Source organism: Eucyclogobius newberryi, unplaced genomic scaffold (genome assembly GCF_026437365.1).
Source record: "Eucyclogobius newberryi isolate DKJ021-1_F unplaced genomic scaffold, fEucNew1.0.hap1 SCAF_8, whole genome shotgun sequence".
Taxonomy (NCBI): Eukaryota; Metazoa; Chordata; class Actinopteri; order Gobiiformes; family Gobiidae; genus Eucyclogobius; species Eucyclogobius newberryi.
The window spans coordinates 15,841,438-15,851,380 of record NW_027316500.1 but is presented as its reverse complement, the minus strand read 5'-3'; the positions used below and the strand labels follow the sequence as shown (position 1 = coordinate 15,851,380).

The 9,943-nt window shown below is 42.0% G+C and overlaps 1 protein-coding gene across 1 annotated transcript; it reads right to left on the bottom strand.

The window, feature by feature from the left end:
• Window positions 1-885: 885 nt before the first annotated feature.
• cnnm1 (cyclin and CBS domain divalent metal cation transport mediator 1) lies at window positions 886-9,542 on the bottom strand. The gene is made up of 10 exons (XM_072436475.1): window positions 8,117-9,542; window positions 5,790-5,933; window positions 4,929-5,069; window positions 4,152-4,321; window positions 3,882-3,969; window positions 3,384-3,523; window positions 2,962-3,199; window positions 2,315-2,416; window positions 1,614-1,712; window positions 886-1,297 (listed from the first exon to the last, which is right to left on the bottom strand). Exons 1-10 carry the CDS (start codon window positions 9,540-9,542, stop codon window positions 1,218-1,220), a joined length of 2,628 nt encoding a protein of 875 aa, XP_072292576.1. The 3' UTR covers window positions 886-1,217.
• Between the last annotated feature and the right edge of the window lie 401 nt (window positions 9,543-9,943).

The window sequence follows — 9,943 nt, the reverse complement described above, 5'->3', positions numbered from 1 at the left end:
TTAAAACGCTTCAAACATTTGGTGTCTTCATTTCTATACTTCTCAGTGCTAAGAGCTGACTTGACATTAAAATATTAGATAGAACGTCACACAATGCAGAGTAGAGAGAGCAGGCAGGTTCATCCTAATGCATGCAGTAGCTAAAACATGCGTTTGGATCAAATAGGGAGTCCATTTCTACAGTGAAAGCAGCATACATAAACATGCAAATTAGTGTCCAGTTTAACAAAGTCTTCCAACAGTAGCTCATTGTTGAGAGGTCTTTGCAGCTTTTGTGACTGACCTTACAAGAACCTGTACAACATAAATGGATCTACAGCTCTTTTCCAGTGAACAAGCTCTAACTGAAATAACAGGAAGCAGAGTTTTAGGTGGAAGGCAATGTACACTGTGTAAAACAAGGTTTTCAACACTGTAAGGTTCTTTTATCCATTCATAGTTGGCATGTTCATTTATATTGCTACTCTTTATCAAGTATTGAATATTAGAAAAATCTATAAAAATGTATTTTCAATTATGTGCATTCCCTTCTCCATCTGTTAAAAGCACAATATTAAGTTTATCGTTAATCAGGCAGATATGAATGCATGGCTTTGTTTTTTTTAAACATTGTATAAAGTTGAGTTCTCTTATTGTGCTCTGGTCATGCAGTGGCTTTTCTCTTTTAGCCAAAAGTGTACTGTTATGAGTCGACAGTAGGTGGCACCATTGAGGTAAAATAGCCAAAAGTGTACTGTCATGAGTCGACGGTAGGTGGCACCATTGAGGTAAAATCAGTGCAAGTTCTTTGTGCAATCTAGTCTTTCATTTATGTGAACAGCCACAAATATTGATTAAGTTAGGATAAATGATGCCATCGCCGACTCAAATTAAAAGTTAATGCTGTAAGTGACTATTTCTGTCTCGACTATGTCAACACAAGATTAATTCACAAATTCATCAAGGTAAATATAGATTGTAGCATCAACCTAGCTGTAAAAAAAAACAAAAAAAACAGCTAAACTTGATTTAAACACAGACCTTCATTTTCATTTCATTTTGTAATTCAGATGTGCCCCTCATATTATTTTAGGCAGGCACAGGTGGGGCAGTGGGAACCTGAGAATCAGCGTTAGCTACGGTCACGAGGAAGGCTGTCTCCTGTGAGGGCGTGGTCAGGGTGCTGGTAATGAAGACTGTGAAGGTGTGGTTTTGGTGCTGATGCATGGATCCATGTGCTAGCTTATCTCTGGTGACTCCTCTGTTCCTTCCTCCAAACTCTTCTGTCGATCCGGAGACTTTTTTCTCCTCTTGTTGCCTAGAAACAGAGCAAACCTTGATCAGTTTACAATTATTGTCCGCATCTTACGTCACTTATAAAATTCCTGGCACAGTAGTAACAAGGTTGAAGTAGCCAATAACAAACTAGTTTATAGTTATATCTGTGCTACCCATGATTCATTGCTTATTACTCTGCCACTAGAGACCCAGCATCGAAAGTGGAGGTTGCACAACAACACCTGTTGCTAAGATACACCCAACACTGTGGTAGTTTTACAGCAAGGTTTAGGCACATCTGACATACTAGGCATGTGGGTGTGTGGACTGAAGCCTGGACATGACAAACTGCTCACTCAGTTTATGCAGGAGCTTCTTTTCAATGATTTCCTCTGAGCTGGACAGAGACAAAGAGCTGATGAAGGGGGAGGTGGACGGTGGCGAGTCCAGCACGTCTGAAAGAAAGTTCAAACATCCAGGAGATGAATAACGTGCTGTTGATGAAGAGCGAAATACACTCATTTAAAGGGGACGTGTTATACTTTTATTCAGGCGTAGTATTGAACTCTAATGTAAGTTTATTGTAAATCACACTATTGATCCAAAACGGCTTTGTATAAAACTTCAGAACTGATAAGCAGCTGGTGAGTGACATTTTAGAACCCTACATGTATCATTTTAATAATCACAAGTAAATGCAGATAGGGGGTAGGTGAAAATAGGAATTTACTGAGCACTCGTGCCTCAAGTACAAGGACAATACAGGATTACTCAAACAGACAGGAATATATCAAATTACATTAGATATATTCCTGTCATGTTTGAAACACTGTTTTAATGGTTTAAGGTTAAAAGCTCATAAAAGCTGATTTTGCTTATGTTCCTTTTAACACACTTTTATATAAATAAAATATTAAACTTGTAACCAAAACACTACATGCAGTACATACTATGAAGCGCTTTGAGAGCCATGAAGGGGGAAGTGCTCTATCGATACACTGTAATGACAAATAATACATATATATGTCTGTTTCTAAAATCAAAAAGTTCTACTGACCGTTATCATAGTTTTCAGGTCGGTCTTCATAAATATAAGGAATCTCATCCATGTGAAGAAAGACACTGTCATTGGGGCTCCTCTGGCCGTCAGATTTACTGCCTATAAGGAAGATGAATAAATACACGTGCCGATTACAAACAGTATTAATAGTATTAAGCTATTGCAATATGATAATGCACAGTTATGAGGATAATATATATATTTTTAATGTATATATCTCATTAGTATGTCAGTCCAACTTTTCTGTGCATATGACAACAAAACCATCTGTGCAGTGAATTATAATGACAGACAGCTGACAGTTGCACACAGACAGATGGGACGTGGGAAATCCTTTAAGCCTTCAAACCAGTCCACATTGGCTGGCGTGTGTTGGGCTGGAGTCATTGCACTAGCTTTATTTTGGTAATCAATATAACGAAAATATGTCAAGAAATGTGTTCCATTTTCAGGTGAATGCCCTTTGGTCACAACAAACGCATCATTAGTGATCGAGCCAGTTCCTACTCTGTTTTAGTATCAGACGGCCTGGTCATCTATTAGTTTAAGATTGACCGACAACCTAAACATCACTAGTCAATGGGAAATACAGTTTTTAATTAGAAATGTCCAGTCTGTAGAAACAATGGATGTGTCCAACTTACGGACAATGCGGTTCCTCTGGTTCAGGTGTGTTGTGCTGCGCAGTGCCCCGTGCGGATGCAGGTGTGCGAGGCGTGCGAGTCCCAGCCTGGTGTTGGCATGTGTCAGGGGCAGGGCGATGCTGTGGGACCGAGCCTCTGAGACCGCACACCGTCCTTTAGCGTCTATAGCATCTGGGGTCTGAGGAGAAATGTCCATCCGAGTGGCGGTTATGGCATTCTGGTAGTGGTTTCTAGTGATCTGCAGATATAGATGGATAAAACCTTTCACAAAGAGCCGGTGAGAAAAATGACAAAAGGGTAAATTTATGTCAATATTATCAAGTTGTACAATGAAAGAAACGAGGTCTGTTTTCTGTCAGAAAATCCTATGTTGTAATAAGGAAGGGTCAGCTTTTTAGGGAATTTGAAAGGTTGTGTGTAACCTTGAAAATCTGGAGGTCAGTGAGCTGTCGGACTGAGTAGTCGGGTAAGTAGATCCCTGTGGAGAGCTGACCCATGCTGCCTCCACTCAGGAAAGTGTCAGACTGGTTTAGGCCACTGCTCCTGGAGCTGTACCTGGCACCTGAAAAGAGCAAAAGTCATATTTTTATATATTTTTAAGATATATTTATAGATTTGACTGTAAGTATGCCTGCTCAGAGAGAGAGAGAGAGAGAGAGAGAGAGAGAGAGAGAGAGAATCTGTTCTGTGTAAGTCTTAGCTGTATTTGATATAATCCTGAGCAGGTCATGTCCTTCCACTGGGAAATACTCGACTTTAATTACTTGCTTCCCCCAAATGCTGGTGCTCTGGCAGAATGAGTCTACCCAGACTCTTTGCCGTGCCGACTGTATGATTAGCTTGTTCCTGTTGTTCTTTTTAGAGTCGTTATTTCAGCACTGAGCTTTCATGCACCCCCTTTTTCCCATTTGTGTACTTACTTAAAGCCAGTGCTGGCATCCCATAGTACGAAAATGCGCCGTTTTCAAAGTGAAGAGCCTCTTTTCCTATTTCTACTTCCACCCGTCCCTGTAACAGCAACACAGTTATTAGCATTATTAGCATGCATGCAACACTGAATGGATTAGTCATTGAACCAACTCCTCCACAGTGAATCAGCACGCTCTAGAAATGAGATTATCTAGCAAAACACGTCAATGATCACCCCATAAATCATGTAAATGTAATTCTAAAAGTACAATGTTGTTTACCTGGAGAATGAGGACAAAGTAGTCCACAGGCTTGTTCCTCTGGTAGAGGAAGTGCTGAGGGGCGTGCTTATTCTTGGAGTCAAACTTGAGATCCAGAATGACACTGGGATGTTTCAGGAGCCGCAACAAGATCTTCTCTGACAAGTGACACAGCCTAAAGGGCTCCACCTCTGAAGAGTGCACACAGACATGGAGAGCAGGGGCCCGTGAAGCGTTATTACATGTTCAGATCCACCTGATTATTACATGCCATGTTCAGGTCCACTTTCACATGCTGCACATGTGTACATATGTTCATTTATAATATATATATTGCAGCAAAGCACAAAGGTTTAGGGGTTTAGCGGTATTATATACTATGCTCTGTTCAGGCCATAGTGAGATTCCTGCTCTGACACTTTGATTAATGTCTCTTCCACTGTTCACCTGATTTCATTTTTAGCTCTGTCTGGTCCAATAAAACCTGGCTGTAGATATCCTAATACTAATATTGGGTCCATATATACATGACATATTTTGATGAGAACTAGAATTACATTATTTCTCCCGTCATGTTATAATTAAAATTATATCATAATATAATAATTACTATACTATAATGTTTTATTTGTTACGGTCTAGTCCAGTAGTCCAGAACATTGACAGTAAGGGCCATTTTGGAGATGCTTTGTTTTTACATACAGGAGAAATTATGGCCATTAAAAAAAAAAAAAGACCAAAATGGTGTAAAATGACGCGACAGGACACAAGGATACATTAGCATAAACACGCAGGTACCTGTGGACAAGAAGCGATGTGTGGCAAGTAGAAGCTGAGGAGAGATCTTCAGCTTAATTTCATTTTCTGACATTTTGAAAATTGAGAAATCCTGATGTTTTCCTTCTTGGCTGGAAACTCTTCTTTTGTTTCTGTTATCAGCTGGAACAAAGAGGGAGTGATAACATTTATGCAGATTATACCAAAAACAGATTTGTAGATGCTGTTGGATAACAATGGCACTTGCTCAAAGAGGATATATGCAAACCCAAAGACAGAAGTCAAAAGCAGAAACAGAAACTATATTTTTATAACATGGCCTAGTTTAGAATGTGGGGTTTTGGCTACAGCTGCTTACTATTATGCACTGCAACCAATTACTAAATATCTGCACACAACACATGTAACTAATGTAATAACTTAGTGTGAATAGTATTTTTAGATAAAGGTCCCTTGGAAGGGTGTTACAGTGTTACAATTAAAATATGTAAACCGGTGTACAATAAATAACAGATCAAATACATACATAACAGATACAATACATACAAACAGAATCATGTGATAGCAGTGCATAAAATAAATGTCAAGCACAAAGGTTTATATCTGGTCAGAGGCAGGGATTTTGCTGAGTCATGCTAAATCTAGTGTGTGAAGATTTGCTATTTCAGTTCCATTTTATGAATGAAAGAGATTTTCACAGAGATGGGCACTATCTGTTCAGTGATCAAGCCTTATCTACGGCTATTATTATTATTTTATTATTATCATCATCATCATCATCATCATCATCATCGTCATCATCATCATCATCATCGTCATCATTATCTCTCTTGCAGTAATATCTACAACACGTTTTAAGTCTTAAATATCTTCTGTACTTACTGTACAGGTCTGTCTCATCCACAATCTCCGACTTGATAATTTCCTCTATAACGTCCTCCAAAGTGATGATGCCCATGACTTCATAGAAGGGGTCTCCTTCTCCCTCACTGTTGACCCTCTGCACCACAGCCAGGTGGGACTTGCCTGCATTTTAGAGAATGACATATATTTACAATTTGCTTCAGTTTCTGTAAACATCTGCTGACAGGAGGCAAAAGTCATACAAATGCTTTAAATTGTTCACATGCAATCAATATGACAAACGTTTTGACAATAATAACTGGGGATGCTTTTTTAAAAACGGATTTAGCAAATGCACTTTGACAGTTCGTATGACTTGGTCCTTATATAAACTCCACGATTACATAATCAGTCTGGGGTCGCCTGCATCTGTTGGCTGCAGTGTCCACGCTGCTGCCACCTCAGAGCAAACACACAATCCAACCTAATATAACACAGTACATCTATGAGTGTACAACTCAGAAAGCTGTGCTGTATGTGACAAGCCCTACAGATATCCCAACAGCATCTTCACTGAGTTGATCAAGCAAATGAGACAAGCTGTCGACACACAGATCCACAGATTCATACACCGGGAACAAAACAGCACATACAATGGTAATCTGCAAAGGCACTATATTATTACAGTGACTTGTGATCTGATTTGAGAGTTGCAGAACTGGATATTGTTGCTTAATCCAGCACAGCAAAACACACTGATTGCCCCCACAGCTTGGCACCTTGAAACCTGGGGCTTTAATGTGATTGGCTGAGTTGGGGGTGTACATGGAGACTGGTTTGTTTGCTTGTCCAAAGAGGTAAAATGAGTCAGCTGTGGATTCACCCCGTGGTGCTGATTTGACTGCGTACAGAATTGCATCATTCATTGCTTACATAATCCTTGTGTGGAAAGGCACAGGCACACATATTTGGCCCGCACAGACGCTTGTGCTGGAGGGGTAAACTGCATCTAGTGTGGATGTCCATTGTGTAAATGTTTCTGCTCCATCAGTTTCCCAATCTGCTACAGACTCTTTAATGGCCATGTGCTGTTTTGGATGGAAGTAATAAGCGTGAATAGGACTGTGCATTTGGTGTTTCTGCCTGTGCTGTTTGCTTTTTATCGCTTTCACAAAAATATAAATGATGATATTCTATAGTTAATTAGATGGTTGATTCAGGGAGAGGTGATGTTGTAGAACCTTTACAAAAACAAATACAAAATGTGCCATATTGACTCGACACGCCAAATAGATCATTACATCATTGCACATATCATGGTCGCATTCATCCAAATTTTAATCGTAATTCCAAGACACAAGAAGAAGGAGTGTTTCTGCTGACATTTTCTCCCTCTTCCAGACCTTGAGCTGACCCCTACCCTTCTGGCCTCAGTCAGAGTCCTCACAGCCAGGCTTCCTGCCGCAGGAGCATTTAATCCAAGAGGGCATTGTAGGAGGAAGGCAAGGAGGGAAGGGAAAGGTTGTAGTTGAATTTTTAATGGAGCCTCTGCAGGCATCGTGGGTAGCAACCTTCAGAGTAGCTTCAAAGTCTCAGCTGGATAACAATTAGATGTAGCCATGCAATCCAAAGGTGACATGCCAATTAACCTTTAAAATCTTAACCTAATAAAAGGCATCATCACCATCATCACCATCATCACCATCATCAACTCTTTTATAAGGAACTTTCAGTGTGAAGTGTTAAACCTCCCGATGACCTCGCTGACCACAGTGTGCCCTTTACATGTCCTGTGTGAACAGCTGTGGCTCACTGACTTCAGTCCAACTCATCTTTTGTCAATTTACCTCCTAATCCCCACAAAACGAGCCAATGTCGATGAAACGGTTACATAAGCACTTGAGTAGCCCCTCATATGTCTCTAGTTATACAATGACGTCTGCACTAAAGCATCTAAATGTAAGTCCTAATGGTGCCTCAATGATGGTTTTTATCAATTTAAATAAAATTCAGACTCAAAAATATTATTTTGACTTCATATCATATCAGAGCATCTGGAAGGGTATACATTTTCAGGTATTTATTTTTTAGATAACCATTTTGGTCCAGGAGCCTCTAACCTGACTTTGACACTACCACCTTTCACATATGGTTCTTTGCGGCTCTGGGGATCAAAGAGCTTTACTGTGAGCCACAGAATGTACCTCTACAGATGTCTACTCACAACATTACTTCAAAGGAGCCTTAACTCTGAGAGAGCTGAGTTTATAAAAACAAATCACATGATGATGATGGACTTTGTGAACATAAAACTTAAGACACACCCCCTGGATGTTACACTCTAACTGCGTATAGGATGCCATTACCTCTTTTAAACTCCTCCAGCATCACATCCAGCTTGGTGTCATTAAAAACATAGTGCATAGGATGTTTGTAAAACTGTGTGATGGTTTTGAGCGGAGTGCAGTCATCTGGATCCACAAAGGCTAAGTCTTTGACAAAGAGGATGTCTACAATGTTGGACCTTTCGTTCTCATACACAGGGATCCGCGTGAATCCACTCTGCATTATGTCTGACATGGTGCAAAAATCCAGTGCTGCATCTGAAGACACCATGTAGCAATCGGAGAGAGGCGTCAATACGTCCTCCACCGTCTTAGTCCTGAGCTCCAGTGCTCCTTGGATGATGTTGAGCTCCTCTTTGACCAGGTCGTGGTATGGATCAGTAACACGCAGCATTGCCACCAGCTTTTCCCTGGTATAGAAACTGCTGATTTCCTGACGCAGCAAAATGTCAAGGATTTTGGACACAGGATACGCGATGGGAAGGAACACGAGCATGAGCAGGCGCGTGGCGCACAGGGTCTTGGAGGCAATGGCAAGACTGTGCCTGGAGGCAACAGAGTGAGGTAAAATCTCCCCAATAAAGAATATGCCCAGTGTGCAAAAGGTGGTCGAGAGTGCAGTCATGCCTAGGATTTGGCACATCCAAACAACAAAACATGTGTTGGTGAGCACGTTTCCCAGCACAACAGTGCACAAGATGTAGTTCCCGTGTTTTCGAACTGACTCGATCTTCCGCGCGTACTTCTGCTCCTTCTCAGTGCCACTGTTCTGCAGCACGCGCAGCTCCACGGGGTCCAGGGCCAGCATACTGATGTTGAGCCCACTGCAGAGCGCTGACAGTCCCAGGAGCAGCACTGACACTCCAGCCTGCAGCCACACATCTGTCTCCTGCGGTCTCTCCACCACTGCCAGCCAGAAGTCCTGTGTATTCAGGTGCTCCCATCTGACCCCGTCAAATGCGCACATGGAGTAGTACTTGACCATTTCACCTCTGCGCAAGTCTTTGGCGAGCAGCTCCACCAGCACGGAGTTGTGACTGAGAGTGGATTTGAAGGAGCCCAGCAGCTCTATGTCCGAGCTGCGGACGCTCTCATCTGCACACGGATTTCCCTCGGAGTGCCTCTTCTCCGTGTGCCCACCGTCCGCGACTGGTTCCTCAATGAACGCGATCCACGGAGCAGCTGGAGAACTCCTGTTCCCCTTTGGCTGCTGCTCCGTGAGTGGAGATGCAGAGAAGTAAACCCTGAGCATGAAACGCGTCCCCTCCGTTGCTCTCAGCATCCCGTCCTTCAGTGACAGTTCCCCGCTCTGCGTGTTCTCTGGCCGGACGCCGAGCAGCGCTGCTGTCCGGGCTGGCATCGTGGAGAGAGTGACAGTCAGGAGGAGAACATGAAGCCGGTGCGGGTGCAGGATGCTGCAGAGAACATCCGCAGCATCCGCAGCCATCGTGCAGAGTAAAACAGTGAAGGACGTGGGGGTAGTGGTCACGTGGTGTGTAGACGGGGTGGATGGAGCGGCTTGGTGGCCATGACCCTGAAGTAGAGGATGCTCAGAGTAGAGAGATGGGCTCTAGGTGAGTTAGAGAGAGTAGAGAGAGTAGAAAGAGGGAGAGAGATGGGTAACGCTGTCCTTAAACGTGACACGTTATGACGTAGTCTTTGCGTTGGCTTTCTGTCATTTTCTAAATATAGAAATTCAGGACATGTCTTTTTTATCTTTTGACTGGTGTTCGCTGTAAATAGTGAGCAAAATGTGGAAACGTGAAATAAAAGTATAGGGCAACTGTATAATATGGTGTAAGATCAAAGTTTGTCTATGTGAGTGTAATAATACATACACCCAACTAT